The 24,299-nt window shown below is 39.6% G+C and overlaps 1 protein-coding gene across 2 annotated transcripts in view; it reads right to left on the bottom strand.

The window, feature by feature from the left end:
- LOC135232211 (uncharacterized) overlaps positions 1–24,299 on the bottom strand; it is a 61,705-nt gene that overhangs the window by 20,338 nt on the left and 17,068 nt on the right. The window contains exon 4 of one of the 2 annotated variants that reach the window (XR_010322560.1): positions 82–195. Coding sequence is in view for 1 of the 2 variants with exons in the window: in XM_064289592.1 (XP_064145662.1) it covers positions 82–215 (134 nt within the window). In the remaining variant the exon portion in view is untranslated. Of the gene's footprint in view, positions 1–81; positions 216–24,299 lie in introns of both variants that reach the window. The other variant, XM_064289592.1, reaches the window with a different exon arrangement.

Raw genomic sequence — 24,299 nt, forward strand, 5'->3', positions numbered from 1 at the left:
TTCCGACTTCCCTTCATGGGTTTCATACACCAAAAGAAAATCCTGGCTGTTGTCCAGTTATCCATATTCAAAAAGTCTTACCTTCAGGTTGGAACACAGTAGGAAGCGTCTCTGATCAGCAATCCTGCTCAAAGCGTTATGAAGAAAGCGGAACATTAGGATTCCATGCAGTGTTCCATGGCTGGAAATGGGGCCCTGGAATGGAATGTTGGAATCTGCTCGTGGAAGAGAAGTTGGCAAGAATAAGAATTACCAGCTCTGGAGCTGAGAAGAACCTGGTTCCACAGAACCAGAAAATCCTTAGGGAACTGTGCAACTGACCACACTTGGGTGAAACCAGAGACAGACTGTGGGGTCAGTCAGCTCCGGGGGCTCTGAGGTCCTCCTGGCCAAGCAAGATTGATTCCTGGTCACTGGGGATGCAGGTGGGACGCATAAGACCCAATGGCAGATCTGTCTTGGGCGAGTGCAGAGAGGAGAGGCCCCCACCTGCTGAGGGGCTGGTAGAGGAGAGGAAGGGGGCAGGGTGGACCACCCAGTAGGAAATAGAGTTGGCATCTCTTTAAATGAAAGGACCACAAGAATTGTGAAGACTTAACATTCAATTCAGTGAGTTCTAAATATTTCCCTTTAGAAAAGAAATCAAAATTCTATTTCGATTTTAAAAATATTCTTCAAAATATATGAGGAAAATAAACTTTTCTTCCCAAACCCATGACATGGAATGTGTGTCTTCTCCTTTGTCAAAGATATTTATTTAACTGAATGGATTTTTCTAAATTTGATAAAACTGTACTCTCTCTGTATGCTAAAACTTCCTTATAAGCAAAATCCATCTCTTACAGCATTTCTGGTTCCTTCAATGTATAGTTATTCAATCCCCAAATCACTTAAATGATGCATTCTTTTGTACGTTAGACTTTTACTAGCTCTTTCTGAGCACAAATATCAATACTAAGAGAAGAAATAATTTTTATTAAAGACAAAGATTTATCAAATTAAATGAAAGAAAGGAAGGAAGAAAAAAGATACAGTTATAAATGTATGGGATTCTCTGGGTGGTGCAAACGGTTAACATAATCAACTGCTAGTAAGAAGGTTTGAGGCTTGAGTCCACCCAGAGACACCTCACAGGAAAGGCCTGGCAATCTACTTCTGAAAACTCATGCATTGAAAACCCTGTGGATAGCAGTTCTAATCTGCAACACACAGCATCGCCATGAATTGGAATTAACCCAACAGCAGCTGGTTGTTTTATGGAGCAGCACTAGCAAAGAGTGTTTCAAAGGGGAAGTCATTTCTACCTCTCAGCAAATACAGATACGACGCTGACCCTAGTGTCTACCAGTGCATTCATCCTACAGCATTCATTGGACCCAATGCAATAGGCCTTTCTAAGCTCTATAAGAATTTCAAGGACTTTTAAAAAATGACAGTTCCTGACTTTAAGAAGCTTACTATTAATTTGTATATATTAACTCAGCATATTTTAAATTGCTCATTAAAAATAAAAGAAACACTTTATCAAACTGAACAAATATATTTGTTTTTATAACAGTATTATTTGTTTTAAAAATCATTCATTGGAAGAAGTAGATGGTACCTGGCTACCACCAATGACTGTCCTGATAGGGAACACAGCAGACAATCCCTGATAGTGCAGGAGAACAGTGGGATGCAGAACTCAAATTCTCATAAAAAGGCCAGACTTAATGGTCTGACTGAAAGTAGAAGGACTCCAGAGATCATGGTCCCCAGACCTTCTGTTAGCCCAAGACTAGGACCATTCCCGAAGCCAACTCTTTAGCAGGGATTGGACTGGACTATAAAACAGAAAATGATACTGGTGAGGAGTGAGCTTCTTGGCTCAGGTAGACACATAAGACTATGTAGGCAGCTCCTGCCTGGAGGCAAGACGAGAAGGCAGAAAGGGACAGGAGCTGGCTGAATGGATGCAGGGAATACAGGATGGAGAGAAGAAGTGTGCTGTCTTATTAGGCGGAGAGCAGCTAGGAGTACGTAGTAAGGTGTATATAAGTTTTTGTATGAGAGACTGACTTGGTTTGTAAACTTTCACTTAAAACACAATAAAAAAAATTGGTCATTATACTTAGCAACAATTGAAGTTGATTTTTAAATAAACCAACTACAATACAGAGTTTACTGGATGGGGTGAGTTACCTTACTAAGAAAAATTAATTGAAAAATAAATACAAAATGCTAGTTTAGAATATCTTCATTTCTTAGCATAAACCAAAAAAATCCATTGTCATTGAGTCAATTCTGATTCATAAAGACCCTATAGGATAGAGTAGAACTGACCCACAGTTTCCAAGGCTACATAAATCTTCATGGAAGCAGACTGCCACATCTTTCTCCCTCAAAGCACCTGCAGGGTTCAAACCACCAACCTTTCAGTTAGCAGCTGAGTGCTTTAACCACTGCACCACCAGGGATCCGTTTTCTTAGCATAGCAGGTGGGGGCCTCCCCTATTATTTCAGCCCTCTGGTTTTCTTTAGCCTAAAGTATGCAATAGTTTAGTTTGGTGGTGTACAGAAAGTTAAATATATTCACGTAGATTCTAATTTTTGTAAACCTTACACATGGTACGTGTGTTGCCACAGACAGAATTAGGGTACGTGGTTTGGACTGGCCATGTCATTGTCAGTTTTTTATTAAAATCAATATAGGTGATGCTCATTGTAGTCCAGTGCTTCAAATCAGGAGGAAAATGTTTAATTGTAGCATTTTAGCAATTGAAGGTAAGGTTGCATACAGATAATTTGCATACCCAAGCTTAAAATCTTATATAATTGATTAAAAAAAAAAAAAAACATTGCCATCAAGTCAATTCCAACTCATACTGGCCCTAGAGGGCAAAATAGACCTCCCCCATAGGGCTCCCAAGGGTGTAACCATCACCGAAGCAAGGGTGTAACCGTCACCGAAGCATATCGCCAGGTCTTTCTCCTGTGGAGTGGCTGGGGGAATTGAATTGCTGACATTTTCGTTAGCAGCCAAGCGCTTAACCATTGCGGCACCAGGACCTTCAGTTTATAAAAGCACACTACTAAAAAAGGCTGGTAGATTTCAGAGGATAACAGTCTTCTCAAAGGCCTGAAAAGCTTTCAGGTACGCTTATCTCTCCACAATCAGAAAGTTTAAAGCTTGCACTTCGGAATTGTTTCTGAACAACAACCATGTCAAGAGCGTATTTGTCAAATACATTCTCTTGTAGATAGTCAAGCATTTAGAATGCAAGATGGTGATCCTAGTTTAAAAATCAAAAAGGCTTACTGCAACAAAATGTAACTTAAGGACAGCATATTGTATGTTTGATAACGCCCTTCGAGAGTCTAGAATACGCTCTCATTTATTGGTAGGATTACAAATGCAGCTCTACGCAAGGAGGGAAAAAAGTCTGAAGTGCTATTTAGGAAAACTCTAAGATGTGTTGTGCATTTATCCAGAATCAGTGTGATTTTTCTTTCTGGCCTGCGACGTTGGTCGTTAATCTTTGCAAGCAGCCAAGTGGAAAATCTCAGGTGTCATCCATGCATGGCGCTGTGCCCACAGACCACTAAGAGGACATTTTAAAGTTCAGCTTACCGAATCTTTGAGTAACTTACTTTCTCTAAAAGAAGTTTTTTTTTTTTTTTTTTTTTGATCCATACCTGTCAAACTGGCAGTGATCAGAGCGCTTGACTGAGTACCGTTTAGCAGGGTCATCATTTCCAAAAGCAAGGAAGCACACACACGTGTTTTCAGTGCCGTTGAACATTCCTTGAGGGCCGTTAAATATGCAGAGAAACTAGAGTTTTACAAAATGAGACTAAAGGGGCACGCCAGCCCAGGGACAAGGACTAGGAGGCAGGACAGGACAGGAAAGCTGTATTAGGAAACCCAAGGTCGAGAGGGAAGAGTGTTGACATGTAGTGGAGTTGTTAACCAATGTCGTAAAACAGTAGTTGTGTACTAGATGTTTAATGAGGAGCTAGCTTGTTCTGTAAACTTTCATTTAAGTACAATTAAAAAAAAAAAAGAGTAACTAGAGTTTTAGTAAATCAGGAATTCACTTTTTATTTGTGCGTAAAGTCCACTCTGAATTCAGGTGTGGAGATGGCACTGCTCTGTCTCCACTCAGGGCTGAAAGAATCGTGTCAATTCAGGGACAGAAAGTACTCCCAACACATCCTGCTGAGGGCAGAGGTGAAGGTGATCCCCGAAGTGTTATCTAGTGGCATATGGCTCATACATGTCAGCTTCATTATGAAAAATAAAGGGGATTAGACTCAGGAGACATAGGCTGAAGCCTGAGTCCACCTCTTACTAGCTGGGTGACCTCAGATGAGAAAAATACCTCTCACAAGAGGATGCTATTTATCTAGAAAATAACAACATGGCTTGTTTTACCTTTATCACAAATTCCTTTAAGTTGAAGTGGAATCATGCATATGAATGTGGCATTCACACTGTAAATGCCATGCAAAAGAAGACTTGATTATCATATGACTACACAGGGGTCTGTTCACCTTGCACTGTCACCACCCTCTCCTATTTCAGGGTGAGGGAAACTGTTGCTGTTAGCTGCTGTCCTGTTGGCTTCCACTCACGGTGACCCCATGTACAATAGAACAGAATGTTGCCTGGTCCTGTGCCATCTTCATGCTCCTTGGTATACTCGACTCCATCATGGTACCCACTGTGTGTTTTGAGTGCATTTCAACCAGGGCGCATCTCCCAGCACTATATCAGGCAATCTTCTGTTTTGCTCCATTGGGTTTTTATTGGCTAATTTTCAGAAGTGGATCTCCAGGCCTTTCTTCCTAGTCTGTCATGGTCTGGAAGCACTGCTGAAACCTGTCCACCATGGGTGACCTTGCTGGTATGTGAAATATCAATGGCACAGCTTCCAGCATCACAGCAACACACAAGCCACCACAGGACGACAGACTGACAGACAGGGCAGTGAGATGAGCAAGTTCACATCCTTACTCCTGACTCCAGCTGTGACTGTCAGTCTTGGGCATCACTTGAGGGTTGCTCTTGCCCAAATTCTCTGTCAGGTGCTCCTCCCACCACTGTAGGCCCAGGCAGGGGGCTGCGCCCCACCACCCTTGGTTTCTGTGTAACTAGGGCACGTTTGCTGAGCCAGCTGACAGAGAAAACGTCAGACACAGTGGAGGAAGGGGCACACATGGAGGCCCGGGAACGAGGTGGATTTTAAAACTCTGCTACCACCTAAGGTATTACAAATTTATCCCATAAATGCCACCAGAAATTTTCCTAAAGCCCAGGAATCACAGATTCATTAGGCTATATACCCTTCTCTCCTCTGTTTCCATCCTCCAGGCTATAAATCTCAAATCTCCTACTCGGTTTCTTCCTCCCATTCCAGAGTAACCTCTGGACCTCCCTTTGCTTACCCCCCAGGATAATAAGTTTTACCATAAAATAGCATCAGTGTGTTCCAGATATGTACCCTTACTGATAATTCAAGTTTTTAATTATTTTTTAAGCCAGTGTATGTGTATTGGTTGTTGTTGTTTTATAATTATTAAAGTGTTAGGCACGACTGTGTTGTGTAAGGTGTAAAGTTAAGACCCAACAGGACCTGCTGCTTTGACATTTAGTAAAACCAGGAGGGCCTCGAATAGCCTCATTGTAATTCCCCCTCCCCGTTCTGCTCCCATGGACAAGGTTCCCTTGCCAAGAGACCCTCCTTATCATGGAGACCAGGCACAGTCTCTGCTTATCCCTGAGTAGCGGGCTCTGGTTCCCTGCCAGCCTGCAGAATTATTCAAACAAGCCAATCACATCCTCTCGCAGGAGACAAGAGTCACCCCATCCTCTTGCTACTACAAAGTCTGCCTCCCACAGCCGGGCTGGCTCTCTCTGTTTCTGAGCACAATCTGTGGGTGGCCCTGCATGGTGTGCAGTGTCCTCCTCCCATGGGCTGTGACAAATAATTGTATCTGTGATCAATCAGATGCCATCCAGTGTCAGGGGCTGTGTACCTGGCCATTCTCCTCACCCTACGGTGGGGTCTCTCCCATCCCTATAATCCTATGGTGGAGTCCTTCCTTCATAAACAGAGTGAACAGGAGGTGATGAAAGCAGGCTCCCCAACACAAAGAAGACACAAAATTGTTATAAATATTGATGCAAATATTCTAAATAAAAGCCCACTGAACAAAAGTCAGCAGGATGTTAAAAGAATGCAATCATGAATATTCAGGGCTTATTCCCAGTTTGCAATGATGAGTCAAGATTAGAAAATGTACAGTTATCATTCTCCTTACTCATAGAGCTAACAAGAAAATTATACGACCATATACATGGGTGCTGAAAAAAACATCTGCCGAAACTAAACACCATTCTTCATAGAAATTATTCAGTGATATAAGAAAAAAATGAGCACTTCAGAATCATTCATATATTTACTTTTGCTAATATGTAAAAATATAACCATATACACACATGTGCACACAAGAAATTCTAGGGGCATTTCCAACAAAGACATGAAAAAAATGTCGAGAATGTCCATTATCATCTATACTGTTTAATACTGTACGGTAGGTATGAGCTAAAATAAGACAAAAAAACCCATTGCCATTGAGTCAATTCTGACTCATAGCGACCCTATAAGACAGGGTAGAACTGCCCTTAGATTTTCCAAGGAGCGGCTGGTGGATTCAAACTGCTGGCCTTTTGGTTAACAGATGAGCTCTTCACCACTGTGCCACCAGGGCTTCTATAGTTAGACATAAGAAAGAAATTAGACTTTCTAATCTCAGAAGATATGGCTCTAACCTGGCAAACATATAAATATACCAAAAAAAAAGATTGCTAAAAATAAAAGAATACAGTAAGAAATTAAATAATTAAATTAATATGTAGAACTCAATAGCCTTGATTTCTACATATCCAAAAAATAAATCAGACAGAAGATATGATGGGAGAAAAAGTTACTGATAGTAGCAACTAAAAACTTCATCTGGGAAAATAAGAAAGTAAAATTAGCCATTAATATTTTTTAAAGGAAAAGGAGGGGGACATCAGATATTAAAACACATTATAAAGTGTCAGAAATTTAAAAGGTGAAACACTGGCCTGTTCCTAGTTAACAAATGGAACAGAATAAAAATTCCAGAAATAGACCCGAATATGTACGAGAATTTAATATACAATAAAGGTGGGACCTCAGATCAGTTGGATAAAGATGGGCTGATCATTAAAAAGAGTTGAGGTAACTGGGTTGCCGTCTGGGGGGGGCGGTAAAAAGTAGTTTCTATGTGTCTCACCTTACATGAGATAATTGGGTAGCCATTTGGGAGGCGAGAACAAGTAATTTCTATGCGTCTCACCTTACATGAGATAACTGGGTAGCCATTTAGGGGGGAAACAAGTAGTTTCTATGTGTCTCACCTCACATGAGACAACTGGGTAGCCATGGGGGGGGAACAAGTAGTTTCTATGTGTCTCATCTTACATGAGATAACTGGGTAGCCACCTGGTGGGAAAACAAGTAGTTTCTATGTGTCTCACCTTACATGAGATAACTGGGTAACCGTCTGGGGGGGAAACAAGTAGTTTCTATGTGTCTCACCTTACATGAGATAACTGGGTAGCCATCTGGGGGGGAAACAAGTAGTTTCTATGTGTCTCACCTTACATGAAGATAAACTTCAAGTGGAACAAGGAGTTTAAAATTTTAAAAAATTAAATTTATAAGAGTACATTGGAGAAAACATTTATAAACTGGGAGTGAGGAAGAACTTTTTTAACTCAGACATAAAGCCTAAATTCCATAAAAAAAAATTTACTAAAATTTAACTACACAGTACATAAAAAGCTCCTAGATATTCAAAATAAGAGACCAACAGCCTACTTTTTTTTAAAATGGGCAAAGAACATGGTAAGTCAGTTCACAGAAAAAGAAATATAATTGGCCCATAAAATATATTCTTAAATATCATCCTTAACTTCGTAAGAAAATAAATGGAAATAAAATCTGCCCTGATTTAACATTTTTCAACTATCATACTGGCAGAAATAAAAAAGTTAACAGTGCATTCTTCAAGGTCAAGGGGAGACAAGCACCCAAACCTTGTGTAGACACACAATACTGTAAAAACGTCTGTGGATGGCACTGGGCAAGGTCAGTCACGATAAATGCATTTATTTGTCAGGCCTCTGACAATAGGAAACTTTACCTGAGCTCTGTGCTCCTGGAAAACAGCGATGGTTTCTGTGCTCTGGGAAAGGGCTCACTGCACAGGACCCCCTCCTCATCTGACCTGGCTAAGACTCTCAGGTGCCCCCTTGCTCGCCTATGACAGGGTCAGACAGAAACCTTCTAAATGCCCATTCTTTCCTCAAAAATGGCCAGCTGGACTGTTTGGGTTCACTGACCAGCCTGAACAAAATCCCTGCTCACTTCTCTCTATACCTTTGAACTTTGACCCACCCTCAACCTGAGGGTGGGATGACCTGTGCCCTTACGGAAAAATCTCAACCTCCTGATCACACCCTCCCATCCTGGCTCCATCTAGCCTTGCTCACCCCTCCACAGAAAAGAAAAGCCCTTTCTGCCTGACCTTTGAGACACTTGCAAATTAAAGGAATAATTTCTTTTATAAGGATCAGCACAAAGCTGATTCCTATGAGCCAGAGGTTAGAAATGTCCCAAATGCCCAGTTTTTGAAACCCTGATGTTGTAGTGGTTAAGAGCTCGGCTGGTAGCCAAAAAGTCAGCAGTTCAAATCCACCAGCCGCTCCGTGGAAACCCTATGGGGCAGTTCTACTCTGTCCTGTAGGCTCACTATGAGTCGGAATCAGCTCGATGGTGATGGGTTTGGTCTTTTTTGGTACCACTCCACCATCTCTAGCATCGACTATTCCCCCTCCCCTCAGTTCTCTCCCTCCCATCTTTGGGTTCCCTAATTTACTGTAACATCTCACAGAACTCAGGAACTGTACTTACAGTTAGGAGGTTTATTAGAGAAGTTAAAAAAAAAAAAAAAGCCATTGCTAAGTAGATATTGACCTGATAGGACAGAATACAATTGCTCCCACAAGGTTTCCAAGGAGCAGTTGGTAGATTCCAACTGCCGGCCTTTTTGATTAGCAGCTGAGCTCTTGACCACTGCACCACTAGGGCTGCTTAATTGAAAAATAGTTCATAATAGTGAAATATTGGGAACAAGGTTCCATCAATAGGTGTTAAGTTAATCAAATAATAGTACATTAACACAAAGAAATACTAAGAAGCTGTGAAAAGAATGAGAAATCTAGGTACTACTGTGGAAAGGTCTTTATATGCATAGGGAAGAAGAAAACAAATAAAGAACTATGTATAAAGCATGCTACCTGCTGTGTAACGAAAGGGGAGAGCCATAGCATGCATCTGTATTTGCTTATATTTGCAGAAAAGAAGCAAATAACCAGGCTCACTTTCGAGGTCTGGAAAAGGGTGGATGAGAACAGCAAACATCTTTTATTTTTTCATGTCCTTATTTTTGAACCACTTTTGAGTATATTGTCTATTTGAGCACACATATGCAGGGGAACTAGGCAGGAATACACACAGGTGTGTGCATGCACACCCACACACAGAAACTAGACAGGAAGCACCTGAGGCCGGGTTATAGGCCCTCTGGAGCTGTGCTTGCCGGGACCCACTGTTGCTAGAATTTCTCCTCCGGGAAAAGCAGCAGGTCCAGCTGCATAGGTCTATTGTTCCTTGTATTTCGGTTTTTTGGGGTGTGACACTGCACCCCTAGTCTGCAAAGTAGAACTGGAGAGACACCCCCAGGCCAGAAGCAAAGAAGTAAATAAATAAATAAGTACTGTTTATTCTCCTGTCAGGACTTTCTCCCGGATTAGGACAAAAACCAGCTCTAAGGAAAAGGTGACCCCTCCACAGTCACAGAGGTGGAGCGAGTCCCCTGAGGGAACTGATCCTCGTCTTCCACCTCATCCTCATTTCGGGACCTTCATCTCCAAATTCCGGGACCCTTACCTGCGCAGGTGAGAACATGTCCCTGCCCCCAGGACACTGAAACTACTCAAGTGTGCCCACTATTTTCTCTTGGAATGTCGGAGATTCTGGGGGGTTGAAATAGGTGGTAATCTGACTTTTAAAATATGTATATTCAAATTTTGAAAGTCAGATTACTGCCTAATATATACATGTGTGCATATATTGTCCAAAGGCAAAATTTTTTTAAAACAAACGACATTAACAATGAACCCCTTACTGATGGAAATCATGTTGTGTTCACCTTGATGTCTCTAGCACTTAGGATGATGCCTGGCACACAATGTTGGGAGATGATTGACGAATGAGTAAATGGACGGATGATAAATTGTGTGTCATGTTTCATAACTGTGTAGAAATATCATATCTGTCTCCTAGCAGGACCCCCATGCCTTGATTCTTCTATACTTGAGACTATGTTATCCAAGTAAACATATTTACAACTTTGACATGTTCCATCTGAATTCAACTTTTATCACTCTGAAGTGGTACTAGTTATCTCTAGATTATAACTTAAAATCTATTTTTGTCTGATATTAATATAGCTACACCAGGTTTTTGTGTTTCTTTTTAACTAATATTTACCCAATACATCCCTTTTCACTGTACTTCCAAATTCTGGCTTTTTATGGCATAGATTGGAGCGTGTGAGTCATAGCTATTTATTTCCTGGTGATGGTCTCATAGGGATGGAGGACACCATCTGCAGAGGCTCCCCCAGACTTCCTGAGTAAGTAGACCCGGAGGGGCCCGAGAATTTGCGTTTGCTGCTGCTGCTGGTGGTACTGTTGTTAGTTGGCCTGGAGCAGGCACTCACTCATGGCAACATTAGGCGTGAGAGAATGAAATGTTGCCCGGCTCTGATCCATCTGATCGTTGGTACGTTTGGGCTCACCTTCCAGCCTGTATCTGACAACATTCTGTCGTGATCCACAGGATTTTCATCGGCTGGTTTTCAAGCGGTAAATCTTCAGGCCTTTCTTCCTCGTATGTCTTAGTCTGGAAGCTCCACTGACATCTGTCCACCCTCAGTAACCCTGCTGGTGTTTGAAATAGCGGGGGCACAGCTTCCAGCATCACAGTAACATGCAGCCACCACAGTACGACAGACTGACAGATGGGTGGTAGGGAAATGTGCTTATTTTTGCTGTTAGTTGCCATCAAGTCCGTTCCAACTTATAACCACCTTCCATGCAACAGCACAAAAGGCTGCAGGTCCTGCACCGTTATCCTGTGTTTGAAACCATTGCTGTAGCTATTGTGCCAAGCCACGTCATGAATGGTTTCCCTCCTTTTCATTGGCTGACTGGTCCAGGGACCACAATTTGAGACCTACTGCCTCAAGCACATTCTTCTCACGGAGAAGGTAGAGGTGTGGGGAGGCAAGAACCACAGGGAAAGCACCTTTTATCTCCTGATGTGTCCTCTCTCTTCACATCCCTTTAGGTCAAAGTTGACAAGCAGGAATCTGCAATTTAGCAAGGGCTCAGTGATGCTCCTGTTGCTGGTCTAGGGAACAAATTTTGAGTGCTATTTATTCTCCCTCGCTTCCGAATCTTCCACCTTTGTCTCTCAGTGCGACATCTGGAATTTTTTTTTTTCTTTCAGTTTTTCAATTAGTTCTTATGTTGTTTTCATTCTGTTGCCAAATGCAGCCGTTAAGTTTTTAATTTGGGTTATTCTGATGTTCATTTAAAAAAAAAATCTGCTTATTTTCCAAGCCTACAATTCCACATTTATAAAACTGTATTCCATGCAGGTGTTATGATGTTTGATCTTTATAACTTTAATCTGAGTAAGTGTAGTTATTTTAAAATGTATTTTGAGGTCTGTAAGTCACTGAGTTTTCTTAGTTCCTACTTATTGCCTTGTTTCCGCGTGTAGCTATTTCTCTTTGATTAATCAAAAGTCATTGCACTTGAAAAGTCGTTTGTGAGCATTCCCTAAGGATTCAGATGCACGAGCCTCTTTCAGAAGCACAGGATGTCTGAGATGCCCTCAAACAAAACTCTTAGCTTGGGGTCCATTGGTAACTGTTATGGATTGCATTGTATCCTAACCCTTATACCTGTGGATGTGACCCTGTTCAGAAAAAGGCTTTCTTTGTTTCATTAATTATACCATACTTGAGCAAGATGGGCCCCAAACCTAATCACTGCTGAGTTATAAAGAGCAGATTAGACACAGGAGTGAACACATACATGGGGAAGACAGATGCAGTGGGAGGACCTGTGTATAAACCTAGGAACCAAGAAACACCCAGAGCTACTGACAAGGAAGGAATCCACTTCTAGCCTCCAGAACTGTGAGAAAATAAACTTCTGTTCTTTAAAGCCACTCGCTGTGATATGTCTGTTACAGTAGTACTAGGTAACTAAGACAATCGTCCCAGAATAGGCACACCTAGAGAGCAAATCCATGCCAGGGCAATCACTTGACCGTAAACCATCATTTTGCCCTTCCCATTTTGTTCTCCTTCTCTGCTCAGAGCCATGGCAGCATTCTCTGAAGACCCCAGGGATTTGGAACGTGGTGAGAATGGAGTGGGATTTGATAAAGGTTAACATATCCCCGATGGCACAGTGGTTAAGAGCTCGGCTGCTAACCAAAAGGTTGGTAGTTTGAATCCACCAGCCTCTCCTTGGAAACCCAATGGGGCAGTTTTACTCTGTCACTATGGTCACTATGAGTCGGAATCGACTAGATCGCAACTTTTCTTTTTTTTTCATAACCACAGCAGGCCATCGCAACAAAGGCCAACTTGTTTGTCAGAATCCAAAAAGCTTAAAACAATAAGAAACTACACCAAAGGGCTAGGACAGAGTGTTCTAACCGGTTCAATGGACAGTGGACCCTTGTACCAAAACCATATAACAATTTACCCAGGAAGTGAGTTAAAGATCTACCCTATATCACTTGTAGCCCACATAATAAATAAAAAACAATCATATGTCAGACCTGGGACCCCTAAGCCAAGAGACCAAATTGTTAGAAAAGAAAAACAGGAAGAGATCATCCAATTATGATCCTAATGCTTTGTCTTTAACCAATCACAGTGTGTAAGTAATTACTCATAAGTGGGTGTTCCATTGACTGTAAAGGGCATGTTGAAAGACCCTTACTCATAATGAATCAGCACCTGTCAAAACTGTATAAAAAGCACTTACAGATTCCACTTCTTTGAATTTTGGTCTGTTTATAGCCTGAGTGCTTGTAGCCAATTTCCCATTTCTGTTTTCTGATGCATCACAACAAAAATCTCCTCGTTGCAGAAAGCTTTGGTGAAAGTTGTTATTCTACCACAAATTAGATCTAGTTTACCAAAGACTATGGACCTTGGAGGTCCCAACTTTCCAGGGAAGCGAATCCTACAGGACTATGGACCTTGGAGGTCCCAACTTCCCGGGGAAGCGAATCCTATAGGACTATGGACCTTGACCCGCTGCTGGGCCTTAATTCCGGCCCCTCTTGTGGGTAACGCTGTCAGATCAAAGCCCAAGAGAACACTATCAGCAAATGCTCCCAAAGCTCTGGTGCTTTTCTTTCTGCTAACACGTTTTTATTTAAATGTTGGGCCTGGGAGTTCTCCACTGTCTTTACAATGTTTTACTGCTTTATAAAATGATTTCTTTAACGTAATTCTTGTAGCAATTTTTATTGTTTTTAGTGGAAACGTCGATCTAAGTAACCTCATCTCTCATTACCATAAACTGGAACTATTCTTGATCTTAAAATAAGTATTTTGACAGAACGTGGATAATGTTGATCAACGCTGGGTTAGAGTGGCCTCAAAAGCATAAGCAGTACCTTGTTTCGTTGTACCTTGGATGTACTCCTTCCACCTGGATGATAATAACCCCACTGTGAAGCAGTTTAGGCTAACAGGGTACTTAGAGATCAGCATTCTTAGTCATCCACATAGCCTTACGCCTTTTGTGCTATTTTATAATACGTTTCACTATGAGATTAGGACTTTTTTTGCATATTCAACAGAACTTGGACCCCTGGTGGTGCAGTGGTTAAGAGCTACAGCTGCTACACAAAAGGTTAGTAGTTTGAAGCCATCCCCTGCTTCTTGGAAACCCTATGGGGCGGTTCTACTCTGTGCTGTAGGGTTGCTATGAGTCGGAGGCAATAGGTTTGGTTTTGGTTTCAACAGAACCTAGCTCTACATTTGTTGTAAAACAAAACTGTAGCTTAACACATATCTTCTAAGTACCAAGCTATATCTTAATTGAGCTGCTATTAAGTACATACTGAAATAGATAGTGAGAAATCTTTAGAGAAGCTAGAACGGATAGAAGAAACTTTGAATTGACAGCCAGATCAAGTATGTTTAACTACAGATGGAATTGCCTATTGGCAATGCAGCTGGAAACGCTGTTTCTTAGTATTCATTAAAGGTAAGTTTTTGCAGTATTTAAAACAATAGCTGTAACAGCACTAATAAATAAGCATTGTCATTTATGTTTCAGTTTTACAATCTTCTAACAGATTTCAGTACATAAAAGCATTGGAATATTGTATATTAAAGTTGAACCATGCTGTCATTATTATACATATTCTGCCAATTAATAAATTGAGAAAAAATATAAATAATTGATTAGTCATAATGCAAATCAAGCACAAAGTTAAAAATGATTTTTGTATCTATCCCAACTTCTGAATCACCATTCCCAAAATCCTCATTCAGATCCACACCACGCCATTTCTGAATTACTACATTAGTTGTCCAGCCTACTAATACAACAAAAAGTTAATATTTTCACGAACAATATAAATAGGCTTCAGTTATTCTCATTTGATTATTTCATTGTTAATTTCTTTCTTTCTTTTTTTTTTTTCTATTCTTTAAGTTAGCCAAGCTCCTTACCACCCCCGCACACTATATCATGGAATTTTTGTTTGTATGTTTTTTCTTTTTTTGAATTGTGTGTGCATATGTGTCTGTGTGTGTGATCAAATCTTTAAGTAGATTTAACCATGTTCTCTATACATATTTTTAATATAAAAAACATAAATATAATGAAGCTGCAGATTTTCTAATATTTGTGCATTCCTTTTTCTTTTAATTTCAAATTCCCCATTTAGTCATTTAGTGTTTTCTCTTTCCCCATTACGTATCTCCATATTTACATCCTCAATACTATCCCAAACACTCCACTCCAGTTAGGCTGTCGTTCCTGTCATAATGTACAGGGGCAGTAGTTTCTTTGCCTGGTGCCTTCAATCACTCACTCTCTGCATTTGGAATGAGGCACTCTTCCTTCTTGTCGCCTAAATGCAAACCATCATCCACGGCCCAGCTCAAGTTTCACCTCCTCCTCCTTCCCTTCCTTCACCAGTGCAAAGCTCTCTTTTCCATTATGTCTCTCGTCTCTCTTTTCTAATATCTATTATTCGTATCATCCCTTAACAGTACCACTGTTTGAGAATCTCTAGTCAACAAAATCCATAACATTTTGCCTTGTGCTATTATTTTCCTGTATGCAAATGACCTTTCCAACAAATCAAGAAGCTACTTGAAGTAGCTAAAATGAGACTTAGGATTTGTCGATATAGATAATTTTTTTTAAAAATGTGATTACTAGGATTTTTTAAATGTATGCTTTCCTGTCTATCCTTCCTAAAACACTGTTCACAATACTTCATGACTTGGTACTTGAAAGTTGACTACTCTTTATAGGTTTTCAGTATTCCTGGCTGCGTGAAGTAAGCTTTGGCCTGTTTTCTTTAATCATCAGATGAGAATTCCGCATCTTAAAATTCAACCCTTATGCCTTTCAGATGTTAATAATGAACACCAAGAAATATTAACTGCATCAATGTGGGGAACTCCCAAATGTCTTAGATAAGTCATGGAAATGACTAAGAAATGCATTTTTTTTTAATGAAAAATCTAATATTTGCGATTGTTGGGATGATTAAATAAACAAAGGAATTTCTAGAGATGTGAATCATATGGAATTTAGTTTGTAATGTGAACGTATGATAAACACAATAAAGGGAGTGTTTTGAATAAGTAATAGGAACTCCAAGTTTTCTTAAGCATTTATGGAGCACTTATTTCACTTGGGGCCCTGGTGGTACAGTGGTTAAGAGCTTGGCTGCTAATCTAAAGGTCAGCAGTTCAAATCCACCAGGCACTCCTTGGAAACCCTAGGGGCAGTTCTACTCTGTCCTATAGGGTCACTATGAGTTGGAATCAGTGCAGTGGGTTTGGTTTGGGGTTTTTATTTCACTTACTGTACACAAAGCATTATCTAGATTGCTATAGAAAATGTAAAAATACAGGAGTGGAGTCACACACTTGGCTCTACCACTAGCCATCTGCATAATCTTGGGAATATCACGTAATTTCCTTCTTGTTCTCATCCACAAATTGGATGTTGAATTCCCATTCTTCAGTTATGATTGAATCTTTTTATTGGCTCTGTAACACCTACTCCCAAGCCTTGATTTGCATAGGAACAAGGTTCAACATTGCACTGTGGTAGAAAAGTTGCTTTGTGGTCTGTCTTCAAACTCTTTTTACCAGTTTTGTCTTACAGCATTCTCACCATTCATTCAATCCTCCAGGCACACTGGGTGTTGCTTAGAAATGTTACATAGTCCATGCTTGCCCACCTACTCTTTCTTCAGCTGGGTGTACTCTATTCTGCTTTCTCGATTAAAGCATTCCTCCCCCTGAACTAAAAACCACCGGGGAACCATGACAGAAACAGGGTAAGGAATAAGGAAGAGAAACTCCTGTCAAGAAGAAACAGGCTCAGATATTGCTGTTGCCAAGTTCAAAAGAACTGTCTTTGTTGCTAAAACCCAAACTTCTTAACTTGGCTATAAAGAGTTTTCACAAGGTGCCCATGGTTACAAATTATCCCATCTTTTGTGACCCTTTGCTCCTCTCCTCTTGCAAATGTGCTTTAGGTCAGCAATATTTCATTTCTTTAAGTTTCCAGAAAAAGCCATATTTTTACTCACGTCCACTCATTAACAATGCTTTTAGATCTCACTGGGAAATTTATTTATTTTTTCTCTCTTCATCTGAGTAATTACTACTCAGGTATTACTTTATATGTATTTTTATCTAGAGAGTCACGTCTGACTCACCATGTCTTTGTTAGGTGTTGTTCTCCTCAGGTTCTAGATAGTTCTAGTTCTAGTAGTAGCTAGTAATTCCTCAATTACAGTGCTTCATATTGACTGGGATTTTCTATTTACTTGTCTTAAACATCATTGTGTCCTTAGAATCTTACAACTAAATAAATATTTGTTGAATTAATGACTATGAATACATCATTGGTCTTCCTTGTGATCTGGTGAGGTGTAATGAGAAAATCCCAAAACAGATGTGTAAGCAGTAGATACTGTTAAGATGAGGCATTAATGACAGTGTAGTTAAGAAAGTAATTGTGAAGATTCTGCTTATATTTGAGATGTAGCTAAAGAAGAAAAGGGAAAAGGGACACCTAGAAAGAAAATAGCATAATGCTAGACTTAATTCCACCATACCAACAATTACATTAAATGTAAAAGGTATAAACATTCTGATGAAAGGGAACAGATTATGTGATTGATTAAAAACGGAAGAACAAACTATATGGTGTCTACAAGAAACACACTTTAAATAAAAACACATAGATTGATTAAAAGTAAAAAGTTTCTGCTTAGATATGTCGTGAGCCAAAAAGAAACACTCTCATCTTTTCCACAGACAAAAGCTGAACAGGCAGCAAATTAATGACTTTTCAGCAATCCATTAGAGGTCTGAGGTCACAGGATAAACAGCCATCCTGAAGACAGACAGCACATTCAGGGAAACACAGGAGCCAGCATTTGCTTACCCGGCAAATGAGTTACTGCCTGACACCACTTAGTCAGCAGGAACATTGAACTAGAAGTGTTGACTGAGCTGTGCTGGATTTGTTAGGCTGTTTTTTTTTTTTTTAGTAAAAGTGTGAGATTCCTGGGGGTTGGAGCCATAGGGAGGTCCCATGCTCTTGCAGGTTTTTCCTCCAGGCTCTGAAATAAAAGAGTGAGGAGAACTGGAAACACCTCTCTACGTGGTGCTGGTGGGGGAGGGGAATAGCAGGCATTGTGCAATCCATCCAGACCCTTCCTTCTTGTGGAACAAAGACTTACCAAAACCAAAGATAAAGAGAGAATTTTAAGAGTGGCTAAGAATAAATGAAAAGTCATCTACAAAGGAGAGTCAATAAGACTAAGTTCTGACTACTCAACAGAAACCATGCAGGCAAGAAAGCAGTGGAATGACATATATAAAGACTTGAAGGAAAAAAAATGCCAGCCAAGAATCATGTATCTAGCAAAACTGTCTCTCAAATATGAAGGCAAAATTAGGACACATCCAGATAAACAGAAGTTTTGGGAATTTGCAAAAACCAAACCAAAATTACAAGAAATACTAAAGGGAGTCCTCTGGTTAGAAAATCAATAACATCAGATAAAAACCCAAGACTAGAACACGGGACAGAGCAACCAGATTCAACCAAGACAGGGAAATCACAAAAATAAATCAAAGCTAAAACGCTCAAAACAGGGAAACAGAGATGTCATTATGTGAAAGATGACAACATGAAAACAAAAAAGGGGGACTTAAAAATATAGTCCTAGGTCTTTCATATGGAAAGGACTTCAAGGCCATAAAAAGAAATAAAAGGTTGGTTTAAATTTAGAAAAATAGGGGTAGATACTAAGGTAACCATAAAGGAGACTAACAGTACTACACATCAAAATAAAAAATAAGAAAAATGGACTCAGCAAATACAAAATCAACAACAATGAGAAAGATGAAAAGAAACTTCATAAAGAAAAATGACTCAGCACAGAAAATTAAGTAGAACAAAGAAACTGTCAACAACACACACACACAGACAAAAACATCAAAACGACAGCACTAAACTCATACCTATAAATAATTACACTGAATGTAAATGGACTAAATGCACCAATAAAGAAACCGAGGGTGGCAGAATGGATAAAAAAAACACAATCCATCTATATGCTGCCTACAAGGGACACACCTTAGACTTAAAGACATAAACAAACTAAACTCAAAGGATGGAAAAAAACTTATACCAATCACACAACAATAAAAAACAACAGGAGTGGCAATATTAATTTCTGACAAAATAGGCTTTAAAGTAAAATCCACCACAAAGGATAGGAAGGACACTATATAGTGATTAAAGGGTCAATACACCACATGAACATTATCATATTAAATATTAACTCACCCAACAACAGCACTCCAAAATACATAAAACAAACTCTAACAGCATTGAAAAGTGAGATAGACAGCTCCACAATAACAGTAGAAGACTTCAACACACCACTTTCAGTGAAGGACAGGACATCCAGAAAGAAGCCCAATAAAGACACAGAAGATCTAAATGCCACAATCAACCATCTTGACCTCATAGACATATACAGAACACTACGCTCAACAGAAGCCAAGTATCCTTTCTTTTCCAACCCACATGGAACATTCTCCAGAATAGACCACATATTAAGACATAAAGCAAGCCTTAACAGAATCCAAAGCATCAAAATATTAAAAAGCGTCTTGTTGGACCAAAAAGCCATAAAAGTAGAAATCAAAATCAGAAAAAGCAAGGAAAAAAAAATCATACACATGGAAACTGCACAACACCTTGCTCAGAAACTACGGGATTATAGAAGAAATTACTGAAGGAATAAAGAAATTCACAGAATGCAATAAGAATGAAAACACATCCCACCAGAACCTTTGGGACACAGAAAATACAGAGCTCAGAGGTCAATTTATAGCAATAAATGCACGCATCCAAAAAGAAGAAAGGACCGAAATCAAAGCATTAATCCTACAACTTGAACAAATAGAAAGACAGCTGCAAAAGAAGCCATCTGGTACCAGAAGAAAGCAAATAATAAAAATTAGAGCAGAATTAAATGAAATAGAGAATAGAAGAAAAAATGAAAGAGTGAATCAGACCAAAAGCTGGTTCTTTGAAAAGGTCAACAAAATCAATAAACCACTGGCCAAACTGACAAAAGAAAAACAGGAGAGGAAGCAAATAACCCAAATAAGAAATGAGATGGGCAATATTACAACAGACCCAACTGAAATTAAAAGAATCATAACAGAATACTATGAAAAATTGAACTCTAACAAATTTGAAAACCTAGAGGAAATGGATAAATTTCTAGAAACACACTACCTACCTAAACTAACACAAACAGAGGTAGAACAACTAAATAAACCTATAATGAAAGAGGAGATTGAAAAGGTGATTTAAAGACTCCCAACAAAAGAAAGCCCTGGCCCTGATGGCTTCACTAGGGAATTCTACCAAACTTTCAGAGAAGAGTTAACACCACTACTACAGAAGGTATTTCAGAGCATAAAAAAGGATGGAATACTACCAAACTTGTTCTAGGAAGCCAGCATAACCCCAATACCAAAATCAGGTAAAGACACCACAGAAAAAGAAAATTACAGACCAATATCCCTTCTGAACTTAGATGCAAAAATCCTCAACAAAATTCTAGCCAATAGAATTCAACAACATATCAAAGAAATAATTCACCACGGTCAAGTGGGATTCATACCAGGTATGCAGGGATGGTTCAACCTTAGGAAAACAATCAATGTAATCCACCACATAAATAAAACAAAAGGCAAGAACCACATGATCTTATCAATTAATGCTGAACAGGCATTTGACAAAGTCCAACACACATTCATGATTAAAAACTCTCAGCAAAATAGGAATAGAAGGGAAATTCCTCAAAATAATGAAGGGCATTTATACAAAGCCAACAACCAGCATCATCCTAAATAGAGACACCCTGAAAGCACTTGCTTGGAGAAGGGGAACCAGACAAGAATGCCCTTTATCACCACTCTTATTCAACATTGTGCTGGAGGTTCTAGCCAGAGCATTTAGGCTAGAAAAAGAAATACTGGTTATCCAAATCAGTAAGGAATAAGTAAAAGTATCTCTACTTGCAGATGATAGGATCTTATACACAGAAAACCCTAAAGAATCCACAAGAAAACTACTCAAACTAATAGAAGAGTTCGGCAGAGTATCAGTTTACAATATAAACATACAAAAATCAGTTGGATTCCTCTACACCAATAAAGAGAACGTCGAAGAGGAAATCGCCAAACCAATACCATTTACAGTAGCCCGCAAGAAGATAAAATACTTAGGAATAAGTCTAACCAGAGACGTAAAAGACTTATACAAAGCAAACTGCAAGACACTACTGCAAGAAACCAAAAGAGACATGCATAAGTGGAAAAACATACCTTGCTCATGGATAGGAAGACTCAACATTGTGAAAACGTCTGTTCTACCCAAAGGGATCTATACATACAATGCAATCTAGATCCAAATTCCAATGGTATTTTTTAATGAGATGGAGAAACAAATCACCAAATTCATATGGAAAGGGAAGAGGCCCCAGATAAGTAAAGCATTACTGAAGAAGAAGAACAAAGTGGGAGGCTTCACACTACCTGATTTTAGAATCTATTATACCAACATGGTAGTCAAAACATCCTGGTACTGGTACAACAACAGAAACATAGATCAATGGAACAGAATTGAGAATCCAGATGTAAAATAATCCACCTATGAGTCACTGATATTTGACAAAGGCTTAAAGTCTGTTAATTGGGGAAAAGACAATCTGTTTAATGAATGGTGCTGGTATAACTGGATATCCATCTGCAAAAAAATGAAATAAGACCCATACCTCACACCATGCACAAAAACTAACTCAAAATGGATCAAAGACCTAAATATAAAATCTAAAATGATAAAGATCATGGAAGAAAAATAGGAATAACATGAGGAGCCCTAATACATGGCATAAACAAAATAAAAACATTGCTGACAATGCACAAACACCAGAAGAGAAACTAGATAACTGGGAGCTCTAGGAATCAAACACTTAAGCTCATCCAAACACTTCACCAGAAGAGTAAAAAGACAACCCACAGACTGAGAAAAATTTTTGACTATGACAAATCTGATCAGCGACTAATCTCCGAAATCCACAAGATATTGCAAAACCTGAACAATAAAAAAAAAGACAAATAGCCCAATTAAAAAATGGGCAAAGGATACAAACAGGCACTTCACCAAAGAAGACATTCAGGTGGCTAACAGATACATGAGGAAATGCTAGCAATCATTAGCCATTAGAGAAATGCAAATCAAAACAATGAGATTCCATCTCACTCCAACAAGGCTAAAAACTATGATTAATCCAAGAAACATGAAATAACAAATGTTGGAGAGGTTGTGGAGAGACAGGAATACTTACACACTGCTGGTAGGAATGTAAAATGGTACAACCACCTTGGAAACTGATTTGGAACTTCCTTAAAAAACTAGAAATAGAAGGGCCATATGATTCAGCAACCCTACTCCTTGGAATATATCCTAGAGAAATAAGAGCCCTCACGTGAATAAATATATGCACACCCATGTTCACTGCAGCACTATTCACAATAGCAAAAAGATGGAAACAACCTAGGTGTCCATTAACAAATGAATGGATAAACAAATTATGGTATATTCACACAATAGACTACTAAGCAAAGATAACGAACAACAATGAATCTGCAAAATATCTCATAACATGAATGAATCTGGAAGGCATTGTGCTGAGTGAAATTAGTCGCAAAAGGACAATTATTATATGAGACCACTATTATAAGAACTCAAGAAAAGGTTTAAACACAGAAGAAAGCATTCTTTGATGGTTACGAGGGTGGGGAGGAAGGGTGAGGGGTATTCACTAACCAGATAAAAAAAAAACCAGATAGTAGACAAGAATTCTTTTAGGTGAAGGGAAGGACAACACACAATAAAGGAAAGTCAGCACGACTGGACTAAGTCAAAAGCTAAGAAGTTTCCTGAACACAACCAAACATTCCGAGGGACAGAGAAGCAGGGGCAGTGGCCTGGAGACCATGGTTTCCGGAAACATCTAGGTCAATTGGCATAACAGAGTTTGTTAAGAAAATGTTCTGTATCCCCCTTTCATGAATGTGGCATCTGGGGTCTTAAAATCTAGCAAGTGGCCATCTAAGATGCATGGATTAGTCTCAACCCACCTGGAGCAAAGAAGAGTGAAGAACACCAAAGACGTAAGGAAAATATGAGCCTAAGAGACAGAAAGGGCCACATATACCAGAGATTCCACCAGCCTGAAACTGGAAGAACTAGGTGGTACCCTGCTACCACCAATGAGTATACTGACAGGGAACACAACAGAGAGTCCCTGATGGCGTGGGAGAAAAGTGGGATGTAATACTCAAATTCTAGTAAAAAGACCAGACTTCATGGTCTGAATGAGACTAGAAGGAACCCAGAAGACGTGGCCTCCAGACTTTCTGTTAGCCCAGAACTAAAACCATTCCCGAAGCCAACTCTTCAAATAAATATTAGACTGGACTATGAGACATAAAATGATACTGGTGAGGAGTGTGCTTCTTAGCTCAAAGAGACACATGAGACTATGTGGGGAGCTCCTGTCTGGAGGCAATATGAGAAGGCAGAGGGGGACAGGAGCTGGCTGAATGGACACAAGAAATACAGAGTGGAGAGAAGGAGTGTGCCGTCACATTTTAGGGAGAGCAACTAGGGTCACAAAACAATATGTGTATAAGTTTTTGTATGAGAAACTGACTTGCATTGTAAACTTTCGCTTAAAGTACAATAAAAAATGAAAGTAAAATAAATGTTCCTGCCACCTAAAAGGAAAAACCAAACCCATTGCTGCTCCGTCGATTCCAACTCATAGTGGCCCCGTGGGACAGAGTAGAACTGCCCCATAGGGTTTCCAAGGTAGTAAGTCTTTACAGAAACGGACTGCCACATCTTTCTCCCGAGGAGCAGCTGCTGAGTTTGAACTGGCAACCTTTTGGTTAGCAGCCTAGTGCTTAGCCAATGTGCTACCAGGCCTCCCTTACTGCTCCTGGCACAGTGCCTGACCAATAGGAGGTTCTTAAAAATACTCATTTTGTTTCTTTTCTCCCTTTCCTCTATGACTTTTAAATCCGACTGATACAAATTTAGAGGAGAATGCCCAAATGTGGAACACTTGCAGGCTAAGGATAATCCAAGTTTGGAGAAAAGCACTCCATAGAAAGCTCAGTTAAAAAAAAAAAAGACATACAATGATACTGGGATGGGTGTACTTCTTGGCTCAAGTAGTTACATAAGACTAAATGGG

Source organism: Loxodonta africana, chromosome 8, assembly GCF_030014295.1.
Source record: "Loxodonta africana isolate mLoxAfr1 chromosome 8, mLoxAfr1.hap2, whole genome shotgun sequence".
In the NCBI taxonomy this organism is placed as follows: Eukaryota; Metazoa; Chordata; class Mammalia; order Proboscidea; family Elephantidae; genus Loxodonta; species Loxodonta africana.